Raw genomic sequence first — 23,004 nt, 5'->3', positions numbered from 1 at the left:
TTTTTTTAAAATACGGTCTCTTTGAAGAGATGTACACAAAGTAAATCGTGTTTTAATGAGGACAAGCGTTTTATAGTCGACCCACCGATTTCCACGAATTTCATAATTTTTATAATTTGGTAACAGGATCTCTAAAATTTATTTGAAATATTCCACAAAGGATACGAAAATTTTAAACGAAATATTCGTTTCATCATCGCACGAAATCATCTCCTTTTTCGGTGCACAATAATTTGATAACACGCCTCATGCGTTAATACTGTTCCACTGTCAAAGCGAACGATGCCTCGTCGATTTACCAACGAATTTATTTCTTTGTTGCAACGATTCTGCCATTACCATAAACTGATTAATCGATCCGAGATAACAGGCGCAATAACGAAACAATTTGCAACCTGGTTCATAAATCGGGTTTATTACCATATTAATATGAAACGCGGAGCAAGAGACGACACAATCGACCAACGCGAAGCGTACGGTCGCGCTCCAATGAGAATATCGAATAAACGTAGCTTTATTATCCTCCCGCGCTGGAGCGACACTATGAATTTTGGATGGGCTTAATTAATTAATTTCCACCGAAAACGTACTTCACGGCTCGCACGTTTCGTTGTTTCAATATCTTGCCGACCAAAAATACGAACCTCGGCGTACCCCGTAGGACAACTTTGAATCAGTCGGTTGCGAATACTTCCGAGGTCACCAAATAATGTCTGATCAATTCATACTTCCATTTTATTTACAACTTCACTTAGATATTTAAATATTGTCTATATCCAGTGAGATATTCAACGAATTTCACCCACGTATTGAGCAGATCATTCTGAACAAAAAATACATTATAAATATATTTTGGTTTGTTAGTCAGTTATATCGAAAATACGATATTCCGCATTTGATGAATGCGTACATAAAATTTGTTGAATATCTGACTGGACATTCTGCTCCCTAATCTGCCTCGTAAACATTCAAACATGCCTAGCATGAAAAAAAAAAATTGAAGAATGTTGATCCGTCAAATACAGAGAGTAGATCGTACGCATGTATCAAGTATAATGTACAGGATGTGACGGAATCGAATACTATACATATACGTGCATTATACCTGTGTTGCACGGGACGTGGCTGAACCACACAACATACATCAAGTACAACTGGTGCACGGTACAGTGAACGTGTTAAGTGTTCTGAATTGTGTACCTGAATCTCCAGAGTAAGTGTATTGAATCATCTATGTCCAAAAATTATACGTATATTGCAATACTAATACTGCTACGATATTCATATTATTAATTAGTACGTAGTGTATAATGTAACGTGTATAAATAAATATTAAATATTCGGTTTGAATTTTTCATTCCATTAACTCGTTTGATTAATTAGAAACCACGTTAGCTAAGTTAAAATTATTTTTCAACTAAGTTACTTTACATAGACACATATTTCATTATACTAATGACCCAGAATTTTAATAGATATGCATTTAACTTTAAAGCCCAAGTAATTTTCTTAGAAATTTTCATAATGGATACAATCTTATTCTCTCATGTTCATAAATTGGAGATGATGCGGTAATGTGAGAAAAAATTCAAAAAGGGTTTAATTCCTCTTTCCTGTGCTAAATTCTATGTAATGAGGCACAGCCAAATTATATAACAGAAATCAGTCTCAAATTACGTCGCTATTATTGTAAAGGAGGATCGTAACTCAGAAAGGATTGAAGAACATTGTAGTAGATGGATATAATACCCTCTGAAGCCAGGGTTTCTTAATTAAATGCGTCAATCTCCTCGTTGCATCGCTTCGAGTGACTCTTAATAAATGAGTTTGTAATAGATACCGGTTCGATCGATCACTCACCGATAAGTCCATTCATTCGGCGCCTTGTACTGTAATACATTCTTCCTTAACGAAGGACAGCGATTAATCTCCGTTACTTCGTAATGAGATACAGTATGAGTCAAAAGTACCTTATTTACTCTATATACTAATAATGATGAAAATAATTATGCATCACCTTTATGTTTTTATTTGCCTTTTCTAGCAATTTACAATTCAGGAAATATGCAGACATTTGATGGTGAAGGTTTACGAAGACTTCACCCATAAAATAAACAAAACTGGTTTAATAAATGACTTTTGATTCACAGTGTAGTTGACGGTAAGACGATCGATCGACAGAAGATGCATAGTTAGATAGGGTAACCGTTACTCCGATAAGATTATCCACTTAGTAATTACTTCAAGTGGCGTTAAATGGTATTCTTGTTCAGGAACTCTTACTCAGTAAAACGAGTTACTTAAATATTCATCGACTTCGTAGTTTATAATCGCGGATCAAACTGAGAACACGTAAAAGTATATTGTTACAAAAAGATAATTAAACGGACAATGTCTAAATTACGAATGACCAATTATTTATTTAATGAAAACGTTCGATGCGAGACAACAATGCATAATGTAGCACTAAACAATAATAAATGAACTGAGAACGTCAACAAGATTCATGAGATCTGGTTACCGGTGTCTGTTGACTGACTTGCGTTAAAGTGTTCTACTGCTTGCACTGCAACGTGTTCTACTACGTGCTACAGAGTAACGACAAGCAGACAGTTCAATTAACATTATGTAAACAATTATTTACTGACCTGGTCAATTATAAATCTTCTAATGACAAAATATCTAAGGAAGAAATATTCGTTGAAAATTCATTGAATAATATATTCATATTTCTTATGAATAAAGTATTCATGGTTCATTTCTGACTAAAATTTCTTAACGACGTAAATACTGCAGTTTATTCTTTGAAAACGAACTAATTAACTGGTATCCTTTCTATCACCGTCAAAAATTTCTTGTATCTTATGCATTTCCTTAACTCTTTAGCAATATTTCAAACACTGGAACAAATTCATGACGCTTAACGTTTAAGGGAAACTCATTTATACTCGACAACGCGTTCCAATAACTTCTCTTCATTGAGACAGACGACAGCGGATAACAAACAAAACGAATGACGTTTGACGTAGTGTAAAATAAATTGACAACATTTCAATATGGTGAAACGAGAAAAGACGGAAATAATTCGCAATTGCTTTGAGTCAGAAATGATTCACATTCGTTTGACAAGAAGTATTCAATTGAAATAAAATATTCACCTGAAACAATTCTCTGTTCCAGCGAAAAATATTTTGCATAATGTCCACTCTAGTATTCATATGTATCCGAATGAATTTGATATAATGTGATTGTTGATTTCGAAAGTATGTACTAAAAATTCGGTAATACGCAGTACATTCTAATAATAGTGAGATTATTAAGGAACCCCAGAATCATTAAATTTGAGATAATTATTTTAGCTACAAAAGATGATTAATTTATTTTCAATTAAGAATTTTAATAACTCCTGTTTACCTTTAATTTTTTCGCATTTGGTCAAACACTTTATAATATATACAATATTTCCAATTAGTTTCTAATTCATAATGAGCACTTCGCTATAGACAGTATGTATGCAATATACTATGTTAACTATCTGGAAACTTTTAATGAAGCTAAGCAGAGACGATAGTGTACATATTACGAAATATGCTCTGATGCAAGACTTGCATGATACCTAGTTAAATCGATAAAGCGTAGATATTTGAATTTCAACGAAAGTTAAATAAGCACGTTCGTCACGTTCCGTATCTGCAGCGCGCGGCACAATCGAAGCGTAAAATTGTAACTACGGTCCCTTCCAAAATCAACGAGAAGACGTAGAAGAAGTAGAAGTAAGTCATCTAGAATTCCGTCACGCGATGCTTAACCGCAAAATCACGTCCCGGTTTCCAGTAAGCTTAGAAAGATACACAGAACTTAAAATTGGATTCAGCCCCGGCTAACGGACAGCTTCAAGGAATGGACAATTTAATCATCGGCCTGTAGCAAAAGTCCGAACTTCTAACGGTATCATCAGATCGCGTGTACCAAAATGCTTCAAACTATCATGCGAAATTCAAATATGTACACTGCAAAATTTCCATTAATTTAACACTTAAAGTGGACTAGCAATTTCAATTTGATAGCTGGACTTCTAAAGCCGTTACAACTTCACATGGATATTCATGGAATAATTTAATTTCACTTACTATCCACGCATTTTTCTCTTTAAAGTGATATAGTAATAAATATAAAAATAACGTGAAATTCTTCAAAAATATGGACTATAAAAAAATATTACCTGTTATTAACAGAACGATGTCAGATATACATATAATACATACAGTAGGTATAGGATATGATCGTAAAAAAGTTGGCCACATTGTATGTACCTAACATAAAGTTAAATTCTCGTTGAGGGAGAGAGAAACGTTTACAAAAAAATATATCTTTCGGTGGATGGATTGGTCTAAACTTTCTTTGAAAGTAGTAACAACAGTGGCTGAGTGAAACTCAGTATATAAAACTAAAACCTGGGAACCGTTCTCTCTCTCCTCTTTTAAAAATGCATGGGACGACTAAAAAATAACATGTCCTTTGATATGGAAAGTTGAAATATTGCAAGCTAAATGAAAAGCAAACACTGCGTCGACCTGTCACATCGCGTCGTTTAAGAGCGAACCTACATATATTTTCCATAGATTAAAAAGTACGGTTTTACTATCTCTTATTCACGTTATCATAACGATAAGCCCATTTAGTACGTAGCTATAGAATGTAAACGAAAAGTAAAAATATACGTAATGTACATGTATAAAACAGATAGAAATGCTACTTTTATGGATGAATGAATATCATCGTTCACTGTATTTTAAAACAAATTAAAAAGAAATTCAACTGACCTTAAAAAATGATCGAAATGCTTCTAATGTTGCCATTTACGTTCCCTGAAGGACTTCGCAATCAAACATATAGTCTCCTTCGTACGTAGATTCACGAGAGACGATATAAATCAACGCATTTAATCGTGAAATTAATTTGGACTCGACCGGATTTGTGTTTCAGGATCAATAAGCAATATAGACGGCGCGGAATATCACTGCAACAAAACTGCAGTGCGAAAAGTTATCAGCGGAGTCGTCGGAGCGGCAAGCTCGGTCACATCTATTCAAGTAGCAAACCTTCTGCGACTTTTTCGGATACCGCAGGTACGTGCCACGAATTTCAATTTCGAAATGTATACAGAGAATGTGACCCACCTTCGAGGAATTGTATCTCAGTTATCTTCTACACTTTGTATTCATTCCACAAATAGAAAATAGAAACACTTAACTAGATAGGATTTATCGAATGAATCGAACGTGCAAAAATCGGAGTTGGACGAAGTTTACGAATCAAAATCCCGAAACGTTCCAATCAGAGTTGAAAGGATGCAAAGGACATGAAACAATTTCGCGCGTTAGCTAAACGATTATAAAGAAACTGATAGATGAATTAGAAAGAAGAACGCGAAGAAGCTCACTCGTATCGCATTCAGCAACTAACATTTCCACGGTTGCGGCCGATGCCTATTTGCTAGAGGTAACAATACCTACGTTCACGCACAAGTTAACGCCATCCGCTTGCAGAACAACAATAACCCCTTTTGTTTAACTACTTTTCTTTCATTCCTGGAGATGGTTGCACGCATCAAACTGGATGCGAGTAACTCATACTAGGAAAGAAAGCTTGTTTTTTCGAGGTGAGCTAGGGAATCGTTAAAGGCGTGCCCGGTGTACTGAAAAACAGTGTACATGTTCTCCGATGATAGAATCAAAAATGAGGAAGCTTAAAGGGAAGAGAAGAGAGAGGACGAGAGAGTGGAGGTGGAGACGGCGAGAACAGAGGGTTGCACTGCTCCCTTATCCAGTAGCCTTCTTTCCGCGAGAAAGAAGTGAATTGGAGCGAACATTTATTCGCTATACAGGCCAACCGAATCAAAGAACACTCGTGGCGCTTCGTAAAATGAAAACTCGCAGCGATGTACAAAGTCATCCGGCTTGCGTTCTTGTCGCGTTTTCTTTTGTTATCCCATTCGTTGTTCTCTTTCTGTTGCCCGTTGCCTTTAACTACATCGCTATCACGACGAGGATCATCTATCTAGAGTCATTGACGTTGAATTGAATCGCGCGTCATTTCGATCATCTAGCCCGTCATTTCGATCATCATCGAGCGATACCCTCGAATGATGCACAACGAGAGACGAAAATCTAGTCGAAACTATTGAAATTAAATGATCCGAAAACATTTTTATTCTGCTCAATATTGCATATTATTTCTATAAATATAAACGTGTAACGATATAGACAACAATCATACTTCGTAAATTCTATATATTTTCAACTATATAAAAAATATAAAATCTCATGTTCGAAGTTGAAAAGCGCGTGTATGAAAACAGGTTTAATTTTCTCGTGAATGTGACGCCAGCACCAGCATTCTCGTTCAGGAGAGAAACGTTTCGCATAGCCACATTGTGTCGCAGAAATTGCACCGCGGCAGGTTACTCACGCAATCAATTTGAAGATTCACCGAACCATCGGATCAAGTGCATTTTGTAGAGCCTTCAACGATGCACGCGTAACCACCACCTTTCGCGTCATCGCCAATCTCTGATCAAATCGATACTGTGCTCCGTATTGATGCGACCAGCCACATCGTTACGTAAAAACGAAAAACCCGATATCGTATAATTGCTATGACAAAAATAATTTAATTTTGCACAGTAAGTAGAAATCGTTTATGCCCTCAATTACTTTGTAGTATCACTCAAATTAAAGTGGTGAATTAAACACGTTTGAAAGTAGAGTACGTAAATTCTACCTCTCTGAAATCTCTTTGAAGTTTGCTGAACGGAGTACTAGAACTGAGTCATAAATAAATCGATATTTCAGAACGCTTTAATTTCGAATGTGTGTGTGATTTCTAAACGAAGTTCGTTAACTACCATCTTCCTTAATCTCTACGTTTGACTCACTTCTTCAATCTCTGTTTTCGAATAATAAAAATTATATGCAAAGAAAAGCATAGAGTAAAACCATACAGTAATAAATAAAATATAATTTACATTTCACGCATATGCTACTTTCGAGAATTTTATATCATGCACACGTATGCGATTCAAAATTACTCACAGAAAGCTCTCTCGAGAACCCGAGACCACAGTCAAATTCGATAAAACTCATTCTGAAATGTGATTCAGGTTGTTGAATCCGACGTTCTCGAATCGCGAGATTTGTGCGCGTTTCAGTCCATAAGTTGCCAGACAACTTGGATAACGTTTATTAGCTTTCTACCAATATTAAAAAAGATTCAGCATCAATAATCACAACAGAACATATCAATTGAAAGATATGAAAGTATGATTATCGTTAAAGAATTTTGATAAAAATATTGAAATTTCCTTCAGTTAGTTTGTAAAACACTGCATTTCCTTCGATTTCAAATTATTAAAATAAAAGAATAAGTGAAATCCATATAATACAAAAATCGTATTAAGAAAATATGAAGGAACTTCGATTATTTAAGTTTCTCATATAAGTTAAACCTGTACTATGTTACATTCAAATAAGCTAGTATTTAATACGATATAAATTCCTCAGTTTTCCTCTTTTATGTACTATGGATGTGAGACGCGATTCACGCATATTGAAAATAACATGTAAATTCGTCTTCAACGACAAAATAATAATCTGGCTTGTCTTTCCCAGTTTGAATTGAAAATTGTATAACTATACAATTTTAATGTTTGTTATTGAATCGCCTTCGTTTAAAAATAAGTAATGAAATATAACTTAATAACAGTTGATTGATTGACAGTATTTTCAACTTGTGCAGCATCCCAATTTGTGCAATACCTTTAGAAGTTTTGTGGTTGCTCAGTTTTGCTCATCACCGTATATCTCGACAAATGTCGAACGGCGTCCCAATATTCTTGCTTTTCTGCTTTCGGTACGAGACAGAGTGGGTTGATTTTCCGGCTCGTTGTCCGTAATACTGAAATACTTCCAACAAAGCTAATGGCTCGGTCGATTGTCGCGAGCAAAGACGTACGACTATACATCGTATGCATTGATGATCAATGGAACGTTTACGCACGCAGAATTTCACTCGTTTCGTCGCATTCGTGCGATAAAAGCAATTGACCTCCGCGTCGCGATCGGTACGGTCTAAAAGAAGCTCCTTCAAACGCTATTCATTCACGTCCTTTTCACTCCTGTTCGAGCCCGGTTGATTGTTATGCACAGTCGCTCGATTGTTCTTACCGATGCATTGTTGCTCTTCGTCTCGGTTTACTGGTAGTTGTACGATGAAACTGTGGCGTGTGTTAACAATCAGCTCGTTCTTCCCTATTCTTTCGTCTTTTAACTTTCTCTCTACCTTGCTTTCTACATCTTTCCTATCTTGTTTTGTGTATTCCCTGTTCGAATTTGCATCTACAAAACTGGTTGACCTTTCAGTATTTTAATTTATATTGCAAATGAACATGAAAAACGTAAGAAGTTTAGCGTAAATGAGAACTGCAACGAACATGTGTGTGAGAGCAAATGAAAAATGAAGTTACGAATGTATGCTCATGATGTTGTAGTATTATACTGTGTTCCTAGAATAGGGACAAAGATCGGAAATATCCACGGTAATAAATCAAAAGTCCATTCGGGTGGTAAGAGAATATACGTAGATCAGTCGGAGGAACTTCTGTTGTTGAAGCTCGACACTCGACAGATTCGCGTTACGAAACCCCCGAAAGCCCGAGGTTTTAAAGAGATTTTGCAAGGATTTGCAAAAGAGAAAGCTCGGATCATCCGAATATAAATCCATGGTAAAAGCTGCGCGCGGATTTAATTTCACCTCGTAATGCCTGACGAGCTGCCGCGTCGTGCTTGCCGCGACGCGGTGTCTATGCTCGTTTTCGAAGGAAATCTTAAAGCAGCTAGTAAGAAACGCGAGGCGACTGAGAGTTTGCGATTTCAACGTCGCTTTACGAAAATAATGCCAGCTTAGAGACAGAAAGAGAAATTCTAGAATTAAATATAAATTCACAGATAGAAATAAAATCGTTGTTTATTTATAAATCTACTTTTCCCTAATTAATTTAAAGTATAGGTATAAATCATTATTAAGTCAATCAATTAGAAATCAATTAGTAGGTATAAATCATTATTTCAATATATGTATTGGAAATAGATAGATAAATTAAATTCTTTGTAATTCATTTCTCCTTTACTTCATTGCAAGGCCTTGCAAAGACGTCTGGTCTTCATAAAAAGCGCACGGAAGCAAAGACAAATGCATGAAAGAAAGTTTGACACCTACTTAAAGAAAACTGAGGCTTATTGGCTCATAGTACTGGATTAGGCAGTTGTATCGAGACTAGTGTTTCTCAATATGAGACTCATTTTTGTAATACAAATTCGCAAATAATTTAACAATATGCATATTAGAAACGATATGTTTCTCATGTTTATGCATTCGCTGTATGTATCCAAAGACAGATCCTACATTATAAAGGAAACAGCGGAAGTTAACAAGCCTGACCCCCGGTCGTAACGCGAGGCAGTTTAGGAGAATATGTCACACCCAAGAATTTCTCGATACAACTATTTTCCTAGTCCCGTCACATTATACGAGAGGTCAGCGGATAGATGACGCAAACTTTCGCCTTTGCTGGATTTAAGTTTGGTATTAAACTCGCACGTTTGATCCGCCAGCGCTGGCCAACTTCCCAATAAACTTTGTGTACTGCTTGAAGAATGTACGTAGTACGTAGACTATAGACAAACCGCATATCATGCTTCAATTGCATTATTTGATAAAAATGTAGAGTGATTTGTTTGCTAAATGACGTATAAAGAAATTGTCACATGAAATGCATTTGGTGGAAATTACAAGCAAACCTGTAAAGATCACATTTCTTAAATTTTTGTTGTAAGCCTGTAATGAAATGGTCATGACAAGATTCTAAACAATCACCAACGAAAATATACTTAAAACATACTTACATCTAATAAATATGTATGTAAGAACCGTAGTAAGTGGGATATCTTTCTGTACCGTTTATGTATCCGGCATTACCCCAGTTTAGTGGGTTTCATTTACTTGGATACAAATTTACATGAGCTAAGGGAGCCCGTGCGGGTAAGTCCTTGGGTCATAAATTATTGCTGGGCATTTCAGAATCGGCCAACATTGTGGTATAATCAAATATCAGCCAACGCGGACGGTAAATCTTGATACCACTAAATGCTATTAACGATAATACACAACGCAAACTATGATATGAAAGTAGTTTCTCTCATGTATGTATACGTCCATCACATAAAAACATTGAAATTAACTTTTTTAATAGCCTCATTATTCAACTATAATAGTTGACGATAAAAGAAATAATTTGATAATTAAATATAGTTGGAAATTACAAATAAAAACAAAATTCGAATATATCTGCTTACGATCTAAATAACAGCTTTACGAATTTTATTAGTCTTAGAAAGAATATATCATGTATGTATAAGATAGAATAGGGCGACTGACCAAACACATGGTTCAACACCACATGCTAGCAACCCAATGTATCGACAACTTGAAAACCACTATACAAATATGCAGATCACTATCAACGATCTCTGATCTACGAACCGCGTATTACAATTCATTGCAGCGGGTAGCTTTTAAAAATTTGGTCATGAAATCCGTATTTTACAAGATACACAACATTACTATTTGTAATCTGATTTATGCAACTTATGAATATTTATAAAAGTCGATTTTAAATGTCATATGAAGCGTGTTACAAAAATGTGTTAAGAATTAGAAACTCAATACTGACTGTATCTCAATTCATAAGTTCTTGTTGCCTGACCAACGAATGATCATTCCACTTAAGGCTATTAACTAATCTAATAAATCCGAGTTCTACATATTCATTATATACAACATACTACACATAATATAAACGCTTAGAATGATTAGGAACATAATATGCGGAAACTTTTTGGATAAACTATGAATATTTCTGGCTAACGCCTGTAACAAAAGTCACGCCATGTGTGACATTAGTCAAAAGTTTGCAATCTGCATACTGTATCGTTAGCATATACGTACATATGTATATGTATATTCATGTATGTATATGTTACTCTATCGGCCAGTTATTTGTAGCAAGCTCCCGAGACGCGATAACACGTAGTCCACATACTGGCCAGTCTCATCAAGCCAGCAATTCATCGTGCAATAATAGCACTTCACAACCATTGTATCATCGATCTACTCTACTGGATTATGTCGAGTTGACACCAATACCAATACAGAGTATTAGTATAGTGATGAGCAAAATTATGCACACAATAATAAATATCACCAAATTGATTGACAATTGAACGACCGTATAAATAAAACAACTGGTTTAATTTTAAGAAATTCATCAATTCAACAACCCATAGTCAAGCAATAAAGCAATGGACAGATACAAAGGATTATCAAGTCTTTTTCAGCAAAGACTACCCCGACTAAGTCAAAGAGGGTTTTAATTTCAACTTCAGTCGTAAACGTCAACAGCTCCTTGACTTGCCTGTCCTTTCGTAACGCGGTTATATCACCTAGATTTAAACGATACGGGCGAAAAAATACGACCAGGCGGTATTACGGTAGTGAAGAAATTTATGAGTAAGTGAACAATAGTGTTATTAGGAAAAAAATTTAATAAAGATCGTGCTCGGATATTCGTCCATAACCGAGGCTCAATTATTCTTTTCTTAATTCATTGAAACCTACGATAAAATTAAAAGAGAAAATCATTTATTGCATACTCAGTTAATTCGTGATATTGAACGCGGTTTTATGTAATCAGCGTTAGTACAATAAATGTGAGACAATATATGATTTATTTACAGAATTTGCATTATTTGTCGATCATTTTTTAATAAACAATGCCTCGTAAACTTGAAAAATTTAATGACTGTTCTAAAGTAAAATTAATTAGAAGAAACTGACAATAATTAATAAATGCCATAAATGTTCGATGAACAAATCCCAAATTCTACGAAAATTTGGAGACCAATTTAACAAATATATCAATTAATCAAAACAATACTTAGCAAGGAAGAGTTTAGAATAAAAAATTGCTAAAACGGATTAGCAAGAAACTGTTGAAAAATGATATTTTACGCTGAAAACTGGACGGATATAAAAAGACGAAGAGGGAAGAAAGTGGTAAAAGAAAAATAGTAGCAAACTTGTTGTAAAACTAATTACAAGACTTACTCAGCCAACTTGCTGATAGTTTTTAAAGATCCCAGTGGCAGGGAAACAAAAGGGCCGTAAAATGAACGTTAAAGTAAAAGGTAGGAAAGTTAAAGAAATGAGGGACAAGTAACAGCTTAGATTGGACTTAGGTTCCACTAGGCAGTAAGTGATTATACATCGTTGCGCCACTTTACAGTTTACAGTTTCAGGAAGTTTTGAATCGAGGAGGAAAAGTTACGGGGCAATTATTCTAAGTGAGTGCCTGGAGAACGCGAAGATACCGAAAGGTCACGAAATTTTAATGGATATCTTATCTCTCGAGAGGCGTAAGCATAAAAATAACGAGAGATGACAACAAACAAGTACGACACGCGGTAATAAAGAAGAAAATGAAATAGAAGTAGAATCCTTTCGCATAGTTTATAAAAACTGTACTAACATAAAATTCACGTGTGCAATTGAACGTTTCCTCTCATCTTTATGTCTGCGAATAATGTGGTCCGACATTTTATATCAAAATTTTCATTCGTTAACGCTAATTATTTAAAGTATTTTCCTTTAATTTGATTAATAGTTCGACCATTATTTTAATCAGGTATTTAAAGATCTCGACAATTCGACTCACTTCAGAATATGAATGCCTGAGTCTAGTAATTTATATATGTGAATATTTTAATTATGGCACATCTATTTAATCATTTTATTTCTTTAAACTCATATGAATTTGGTATATTTACCTAAGGAAGGAGAAGATTAATAAAAACTGAAAATAACAAACCTAGACAGGAAGACGATTTCATATTATTATATTATTAAAATATTTAACAATAAAGGAAAATGTCAGTTGTAGTTGTCAATGATTAAAGCGATTCGAGAGAACAAACCAATAACCGAACCGCAAGCTGGCAATGGGAATGGCAATTACATAACTAACAGTAAACCAGAAACGGCGAGTACATAACTGGCAAACGCGATTGGTTTATCACCGGGTTTATGATACTTGGGGATTAGATTTAGAGATTTTGCGCTTGCGCTTACTGGATACTAGGACGGAATGGAAATCATGTAATTTCAATGGCACGCGACTATTGCAAATGATTGGCGGTAAAGTTTAATTCGCTTATTATCTCTACTTCAGATTCGATTAAGCTCGTCACGATTTAGTCAAAATAGTTCAGTCTTCCAAATGTGCTTATCTCAATACAATATTTGTTACTTAAGTATCGTTTTTAAATATATGAACGACTAATATATACATGAAAAATTATTTACTTATTTATCTATTTAAAAATAAAAGACTATACTCCCTTTTCTTCGTCGCACGTATTTAATTAAGACGTATGTATGAAATTCGGTTTGAAATTTATAAAACAGATCCCGAGAATCTTTAGAATGCTTTTGTTTCGCGATACCTATGAGTGTAGAACTTGAAATCGATCGGCTGCGTTCGTTTATTTCGCTTTTATCGAGATCCGTGGAACGAGGCCTGCAATTTCGCGCGGTTTGGGCGCAGCCGGTCTGTTTCAATTAACGATAACGTCATTTAGCCGCTTCACAAAGGGATTTGCAGTTTCGAAGCGACCTCGGTATGAGGCTGTCAGTAAAAACGCGAAAGTGTTTAAATATAGGAGCAACGTAATTCATTAAAATAAACACGACGAAGTTTCTTATTTCTCTTTAAAACTCTGATAGAGAAGAGTTAAAAAAAACATATACAGAAAAAAGATCATTTATTTAAATATGCAAATGAATTTAATAATCCATAGAATGAATATGTTAAATTATTTACTAATTATTAACGACCCACTTTCTTACGTTATTTAGCGTATAAAAAAAACCACCTTATTAGAACTGTAAAATTTTACGACTTCTTTCAAAATCTTCAGACCTTTAAAACTTTGTTTCGTTCCCCTTCAACCCTCGAACTGGAACATGACAAAGACTAAAAAAAAATGGGTACCCGGGAAAATTGAAAACGAACTCACAAAAAACGAACATAAAATTCCAAACGACGGTGAAAATATAACGAAGTCATAAAGTGAATAAGAAATACCCAACTGGTAGACCACAGGAGAATAAAAAACTGAAGGGACAGAAAAAGTAGCGGATTGTTAAAAAGTTTTGTTTTTCGTCAATTACCATTAGAATTAAAATTCGGTACATGTAATCTTTATTAGCAGATCCAGAATTAAATCAACCTCTCAAATTAACGCTATTTCTACCGATCTCAAAAGACACCTTCTGAAATTTTTGCTTAAAATTATTATTATTAGTTTAATACTTTTTCATCAATTCAATTTTTTACTTTCTCTGTACTGGTTGTTAAATTAATTAATTAAATCGAGGAAAAACGATTAAACTAATGATAATAATTTTAGGCGAAAATTTCAGAAGATTGACACCTTTTGGTAAAAATAGTGTTAACCATAACGTCACATTAGAGTAGAAGTAAAATTTTAAGGGACCTGAATAATACACGTAATATGTATTATTCACAAGCTTTCTTCGGTTATATGATAAATGTTCGAATGCTTCCTTGAGCTACTGTACGCATGTAACGTATGAACTATGGCAGCAACGAGGAATTCGCATTTTTCACCCGTAACGGGTAGAAGAGAACAGTCGACACGTTCGGAAAGAAAGTTACGTTCTGAGCGAAGTTGATAAATATATTCCGCGCCGCGCCGTCCTACATGGATTTACCAGATGGCGAAACGCGATGCGGGAGGAAGAGGCGCGGCGGATAAAATAGCGTGCATCGTCGCGAAGAGAAGCCGAGCTGTGCTTCCACCACGGACAGAGATAACGCGTACTCGTTTCTCGCTACATAAACTCATCATCCATGGGCGGAGCTCGTCGACCGACCGGCTGTGGCCATATACCCGGGAACGAAAATCCTTCGTCTTTCTTGCGGAAGAAAGACGAAGGCTAAGGCCTCGCTCGAACGCGTTTCTTCGTTACAGCCTGCGAAAAATGTCGGCCAACCATCAGGACTCGCTCAACCGAGATAAAACGTCATACCAGAAACCACGAATCGGGTTAAAAAATGAAATGCTCTTGAGCTTTGAAATTTCACGGATGAAGGCAAAAAACTGCCAATTCTTTTTACAGAAATAGTATTCTTTTTTTCTAGGCAAATCCAGAGCTTCAGAAAATTTTAACAAATGTGCACGAAACATTTTTTTTTATTCAGATTCGAAACACATTTTATCAATAATGTATTATACGAAAATATTCCTGTTATTTTATAAATAATAAATGCTTAATATCTGCGTTTAACCAAAATGCGTTCAGGATTAAGTTTTAGTCCGAGCGTATCTTCGACGCCGCATTTCCATTTTATGCAAATCGAAACAGCTGCGGGACAGAGAGAAGAACTACTTCTAACTACATACTCGCGTATAATTGGAGGCTTCGAACAGGAATGTACCTGTAAGATTTGTGAAACAGTAATTTCAAAGCGATAAACGTTTGTAAGTGGATTGGCGAACTACGATTTCTCGTTGCGTTAGTAACATTTAGAGCATTCCTGTGAATAATTTTATTGCAGAGATAATAGCGTGACAAGTTACGAGAGTTCGTGGTAAGTGAAAATTTGCGATAACAATTGGTGCCAAGAATAATACCGTAGTTTTATTTCTTAATAATTGGGTAAGAGTACTTCGAGCCTCGTTTATTGAAACTTGAAATCAAACATTTTTATACACACCTCACCTATTTAAAGCAGTTTGTAAAATATATAAAAAGAGTGAAATATTGTAACATTAATCATACAACAAATTGGGCTTATAATTTTACATATTATAGATTTTATTAAATTGGCACATTAAATAAACGAAGCAGTCAACGAATATTAAACTGAAAGCTTGAAAGTGTTCAAAAACATACCCGAATGCCCGAATTCACGAAATCGTTCATTCTACTCATTACTACTTATTCGAAGTCCAAACAGCGAATAAGTAACCGGGTCTCTTCAGTGTAATTCCAATGAGTGCTGTTCAACATTCGTAATTAAATTTATTGAGAGTTAAAGCGACGACAGTGTTAGCATACTACCATAGAAGTGACCGAGGCGACGTTAATGCGCCGAGAGAAAATTCAGGTACGCGCCCTGCAGACATTTGCATATTTATGTTAGAAAGCTTAAGGAAATTACATGGCTTGCTTCAATTCATCTAATAAAATAAAATGGTGCGAATACATTCCCTAGCCGTGGTTATTCAATGTATCAGCGTTACGATAATGCTGATAAAATGTTAAACAAATCATGAGATGAGAAACACAACATTGACAATTAATTATAGTAAAATATGTGTATGATTTAAATCCTAAGCAAATTAGTCAGGACTTAAATCCGTCTGAGCTCTGCTTAAAACAGTTTGTAAAACGCGCGATGCTTTTACGTACTTAACATGTGCTTTAATGCTTACAAAGCTTTGAGTGACAAACAGACGATAAAAAGTATGAATATATGTAGCGTGTGTGTTTATTCTAGAATAAAAATGTGGAATACTTGTGCTTTAGAAAATAAGGGTGAAAATCGTTTTATACATGGAATCTGAATATTTTTACACTGTTACAATGTGATTTTGTCAAATTGGTTCTTAAAATATTCAAGAAATTTCCCATTTAACGAAAATAATCATTTTAAATAAGAATTAATAATTTATATTCTTTTCATCTAATCTTAATACTTGTTCGCTCAAATTATTAAGAAATACTAAAGAGAAAATGGTAACTTTTGGTTTACTTTCAGGTCTCCTTCTTCTCTACCAGCCCGGAACTCTCGAACAAACAACGATTCGAGTACTTCACGCGCACTATACCGAGCGATCACTATCAAGTAAAGGCAATGGTGGATATCGTATTGACGATGGGATGGAGCTACGTATCGATCATATATGAGGAGAGCAATTACGGGATAAAGGTGAGTTAAGTTTCTCATAACTAAATACTAAGCAGTTGAAAAAAAATTTGCAATAAATATTTTAAATAATCAAAGTAATTTCATGTTATATAAAATACTGAAATTGAAGGCCTTATAATAAAAATAAACCTTGTCAAAACCAACGAACCATAAAATCTTCAAGTCAATTATTTATTTTAACCCTTTATCTGGCAAGCATTGAAATTTCAAATGAATAAATTTGAGAGTTATCCAAGTTATGGAATTTCTTTCACGTGCAAGCTGCTAGAAACACATATTGCTTGAGATCCACATTATCAAATAAAGGGTTAAATATTCTTTTTTCACAATATCGTGAAAAACGAGTAGCCTACGAACTTGTATTGTACTTATACAAAATGAAAATTTGACTATAACAATTTTAAATATAACGTTTTGAAAATTAGTAATCTAATAATACAAAAAGGAAAATGTATATGTATATATGTCTACCCAATCTTCCTACTACCTACCCTTCAATTAACAGAAATTAGCATTGATATTAGTCCAGCGGATTCCAGCAGCTACATTTATTACGATCACATAATTAGGATAACCCTCGGTAGTAATATAGATAACAGGAGCTCAGCTAACTCCAGTTCAGTTAGTTGGATATTATTAAAATTTCGTTTGCATAATGAGGATTTAGAGAAATGTACTTTAATTAACAAGGAAAAGTAATCTCTTCATTTTATTTATAATCCTTTGTACAAGACAAAATTAGTTAGATACACGTAAATAAAAATTATCATATATAATATGATTTTATCAAACTACCTTTAAAGGATTCCCAAAATTTGATGTCCTAAAAGTAAAATGTAGGATCATTAAGTTATATTACGTACTAATATTGATTGCCTCTAGTCATCTATTAATATTAGATGTTCTCAGTTAATATTAATATTGGATATTCCTATTCAGTATGTGGGTATGAATATTGTACAATTTTATTCATTATTAAGATTGTATGCAATTAATATTAGAATTGACTGCACATTTCCATTTCATATTGATATACAACTATACTCGTATTACATATCATCGTTCAGTATTTTGTCATTAAATCAGCACGTATTTGGTGAATCTGCAATTTAGTGACACGAATATTCACAGTGAACAGTGTTCAAGTTAAATTCACAAATTTGGAAGGCACTGATTAAAACTGTGGGAGAAGCTACATGCGCAATCGACTAATGTCTGAAGTCTGAATAGTTTAAAAGTGTTAGAAATCAAGTGCAGTGAGAAATGAGGGCAGACTACGCCATCAATCGTGAGTTCCCTTGATAGATGCGAGCCAAGTTGCTATCCGCCTATCCCCATCTGGTACCGTGTTTCGCGGATAATATTTTTCAATGTTCAAATGTCACAGTTAACGCATGTCAACTTGCCTCAAGTCTATCTGAATACGTAATCACGTTGTCATTTATCCGAATGTATCTAACTTGTACAATAAGATTACGTAACTCTAGTAATACTATCTTAACTTCGCATCTGACACAATTGGTTACGAAGTAAATGAACTAATTATTTCGTACAATTAACTGGGATATTCTAGCACGAGAGCTTCTATGGTATTATTTAAATTTAAGATCTACTCCCAAACAATTTTCAGATCTCAAACTTTTCAATCCTCCATGTGCAATTAAAATTGCATTAATTAAGCATTAAAATTTATTTCGAAATTCAACCCAGATATTCTTCAATACCCAGTCTGATTTTATTGTTTGAAAATCCATTTTAAGCAATACTTAATTTATCAAGTATCAGTTAATACGACGAAGGGAAAAAATCGGTGAAAAACCGCGTGATCTTGTTTTGCATGAAATTCAAAACGAATAGGTGATCGATCCGCGCGCACAAGGGTTCCGAAACAATGCACTTAGTCGTCAATACGATCACCACTGCGACTATCAACTCCAGAAAATTCGTATTACAGTTATCACAGTGCAATAGTTGTAACCCGTATCGCTGCGAACGTTTTGTAACATATATTTGTCATTAAACAAATGTGCATCGTGTGCACCGAAATCTACGTCCTGCAGCAAGCGAAATCAAAAACAAAGATAAAGTTCATTTCGTCCCGGAATTCGTGTTAATATAAATTTGAGATATTTCATTTAACGTGTACAGAGGAAATTATATTCACGAGATTGAGTTTCACTGGGCAAAAGATATAAAGATAAATCCGCATTACACATTTTGAAAATAAATTCTTACAACACACATGTGCTAAAATACATATATGAAATGTAAGATATTTCATGTTAGGATATCTGATTTCACATTTTTCCTATTTTCTCCTATCAATTCCTATTGATACATATCAGCCATTGTTTCTCTCCAAACCGCGTAAAATCCAATTTTTAATATGTTCGTTCTGTATAAAAAAAGGGATGCTTGTACGAAAAATATAAATAGGTTTTTAGCAGAATAGGACCGAGCACGTTAATTCACATTAAAATAGAATCGTATACCTCGCCCGATTCCGGTAGAGTTGACAGCATGACAGCACCGTGTACAGCCACAATTCACCAAACACGGACCATTATATTTCGCGTTACCAGAATGGCCACAATGTCTCTCATTTACCAGTAGCCTACGTAATCAAATTATTTGCTGATAGAAAAACACCATACTTCATCCTCTTTCCTACCCTGTCCGATTTAACAGAAGCTTATTTAATAAAATATGTACTACCCTTCGCTTATCAAAATATCTTGTGTTTAAAAACGAAGGAACATACAAAATTCAATAAAGCAAATTTGTAAAATCAACGAAAATCTGACTTCAATCAGAAATACTACAAATGGAAAATTCTTTTGAAACTTTTTCTTTCAAGTTCTTATTGAGATTATTTATTGACGATTATTAATGTAAGTTTTTGTGATCGTTAATCTCGAAGTTCAGTCAGACTACTCGATAATCGATAAACTTGCACTTATAAGTTAAAAAGATTTGAGAGTAAGATCTAAGAAGCAAGTGTATGATAGAGATGGTTTTGACGTGTATCCTCGTGGATCGTTCTCTACTTCCGACGTACCCGGTTTCATGGCGCGCTTCCTGTCTGTTCTTTAACTAACACTAACTTTACTGGTCGTCGCAGCGCCGACACTATGCTAATCGGCTGTAATTAAAACCGTAGCGAACGTCTGACGGGCGCGAAGTTATTTTCCGAAATTATTCCCTCTACTATCCCGTTAGCTTCATTCCTGGTTCAAGTGAAATTAACCGGAATTTCATACTGCGAGAGTTTTGTGTTAATTCAAAACCGCCCAGCAATCCGATTTATACCACCGTAGTGAGTGGTTTCACCATTTATGAATGGATTTAAAATTTATTACCAGTTTTCTTGTTATCGGATTATCATCTTTTCGTTAACATGCCTTCTCATTTTATTGCACTTCTTCCACTTTCCAAGTACAATTACCTGGGCCTGAATCAGCCCCGATTTATACTAAATGACAATGATTTAAAAAAAAGAATTCATTTTATAAATGAAAAACCATGTATTCATACAATGTAAACGTATTATGGAAACGTAAATTTTTCATATCCGATGCACACTTTTTCCGACCAATAAGCAAATTTAAATTTTAAGAAAACTTACACATACAAAGTAAAGTGTTCGAAGCTCACATTTCATACAGATTAATTAAGATGAAGAAAACAGTGAGAGAACAAAAAATGGAAGTAATGAGTAGTGAATGAACGATATGATCGCAGAAACGAGTAGTGCGCGTGCATAAAGCTAGTTTAGCTCGTATCCCATTAGAACGTCACGTGAACGAAATTAACAGGCGGCTGCGATGTAAATTATTGACAACGCGTGTAAATAAATAACCAGATATTTCACGCTATTGTAGATAACCGATCGAGTCGCGAATGTACACTACGTAGGTATTCCAATTACGATATTAATTAACCTGTTTGACGGCAGATTTTATGAAACATCAATTACTACCTAACGGTTCGTGTTGAAAGGGAAGAGGAGAAAAAAGAGGAGACAAGACCCTTATCTTTATTACCGGTTGCAATTCTTATGCGATGTAAAGGAATGAGAGAATGAATCTAGACGTGAATCTCATACGGATGGAATTACATTAAAGGAGGAGAAATAATACCTGCAAAGTAAGAGCTATTATTAACGAAACAGCAGGAACAAGACTAATTCTCAGCGAGTTTTACTCCGCTTGATATAAAATGTATGTCACGTTTATGAATCAACTAAAACATATTTGCATTATGGTTTTAATAATGAGTGAGAGATACTACAATTTTATTTATATAGATCACAGCGTATCACGCGTATTAAGTTAAATAACTGTTACTAAAACTGCGAACATTAAAACATCCTGAACTAATCATTAAAGAGCCTGAACATTAAAAAAGAATGAAACTATGCAACTTCAAATTCCTTATACAAAATTTGTCCATTCTGACTCTCGTTAGTGATCCTTTGATGCTAACTATGACTGAATGAACGAGCGTAATTAATGTCAGCAGCCGGCAGAACTTCCATCGCAGCCTGTTAAGTACTTCATCCAATGTATGCACGTAAGATTGCGTGCATATAATCAACGTGACATTTGGCATCGTTTGATAGTAAGGAAAAAACTAAAGTGAGCTGGGAACAGGTAGACGAAAAATAAGCAAATAGGTACACGCTTAATTAGGTTCTTTTCAAAATACGTGGCTATGGAACGATCGACCTTGCGTGGCCCATATTATCGTCACGCCAACCGTAAGACAAAAGCAGTTTTGCGCGCATGCAAAATTCTTTGAGGTATACATACATACATATACATACATGATACACTTTATGCCAATCACTAATGTCGTAACTACGTCACTAACAAAGTCAAAGTACGGAACAATTCATACAGTAGAAATAACAATGATGATGGCCATGTGAGATAAAGTTGTCTAGATTTTTCTCGAAATATTAATTCGGAATAGTAATGCTTCAATAGTTATCGAGTGATACATCTGCATATTTTATTATTTGATGTAACTGATTTTGTTGAAAAACAGATAGATACAGTGAAGAGAACAAATTCAAAAATAATATGACTACGGATAGTGAGAAAAAACCTATATTTGATTTAGTTCTATGGTCTAGAATTTACATGACAAACTGTGATACATAGTTTTTACGAAAATTGAAGGAGTGCACTTTCACGTGTACCTTAATCAAATCTATAGACGTGAAAAAACACGACAGATTCGTGACATACGATTTTATTTTATAATTTACAAAGTTCTACAAAAATTTATTCCCTACAAAAATATTGACTTCTGCAAACATCCAAATTTAAATTCAAAATACTTTTAATATTCAAGATTTAAAGCATTCTTCATTCAGGCCTTGAATCGTGAGGCTTCAACTTTAAAATCGTCTCACAATCGACTTAACTTTCCAAGATTCAAGACCTTGAAGTCAATAAAGATTCCGAGTTTAAGACCTTAGCCCTTGAAAAATCACGATACTGTATCGCACCAGGTTGGAAAAAGAGATTAATGATTCTGGTATCTAGAAATTATTCCAATCAACATTCATGTAGCACATGAAAGCGCGGTTATACATCAAATAGGATACAAACTCGTTTTATCGAGCTGCATAAAAAATTAGCACATGACAGACTCGTGCGTACGAATATTTTATGTCTATAACTTAACCGTAACCGACGGGGAGTGGAAAGCGTTACAGAGGGAGGACTGTAGAATCTGATAAATATTCAATAAGAGACGTAATCTCCCCCTTGTTTTACAACTCCTCAGACCATTTATCATTATTAGGCTCAGATTTTTATGCAGCTACAGCAAAATTATGTACAAAGTATAAAAGATACATATAC

At 34.6% G+C, this 23,004-nt stretch overlaps 1 protein-coding gene across 1 annotated transcript in view; it reads left to right on the top strand.

The window, feature by feature from the left end:
• Glurb (metabotropic glutamate receptor B) overlaps positions 1-23,004 on the top strand; it is a 127,264-nt gene that overhangs the window by 89,222 nt on the left and 15,038 nt on the right. The window contains exons 4-5 of the mRNA XM_026815397.1: positions 4,987-5,129; positions 16,961-17,131. Coding sequence (XP_026671198.1) covers positions 4,987-5,129; positions 16,961-17,131 — 314 coding nt within the window. The remainder of the gene's footprint in view (positions 1-4,986; positions 5,130-16,960; positions 17,132-23,004) is intronic.

Source organism: Ceratina calcarata, unplaced genomic scaffold, assembly GCF_001652005.2.
Source record: "Ceratina calcarata isolate Rehan_Ccalc_2016 unplaced genomic scaffold, ASM165200v1 scaffold124, whole genome shotgun sequence".
NCBI classification, from domain to species: domain Eukaryota; kingdom Metazoa; phylum Arthropoda; class Insecta; order Hymenoptera; family Apidae; genus Ceratina; species Ceratina calcarata.
Note: the sequence above shows the minus strand (reverse complement) of the source record. Positions and strands in the feature narration are given on the sequence as shown.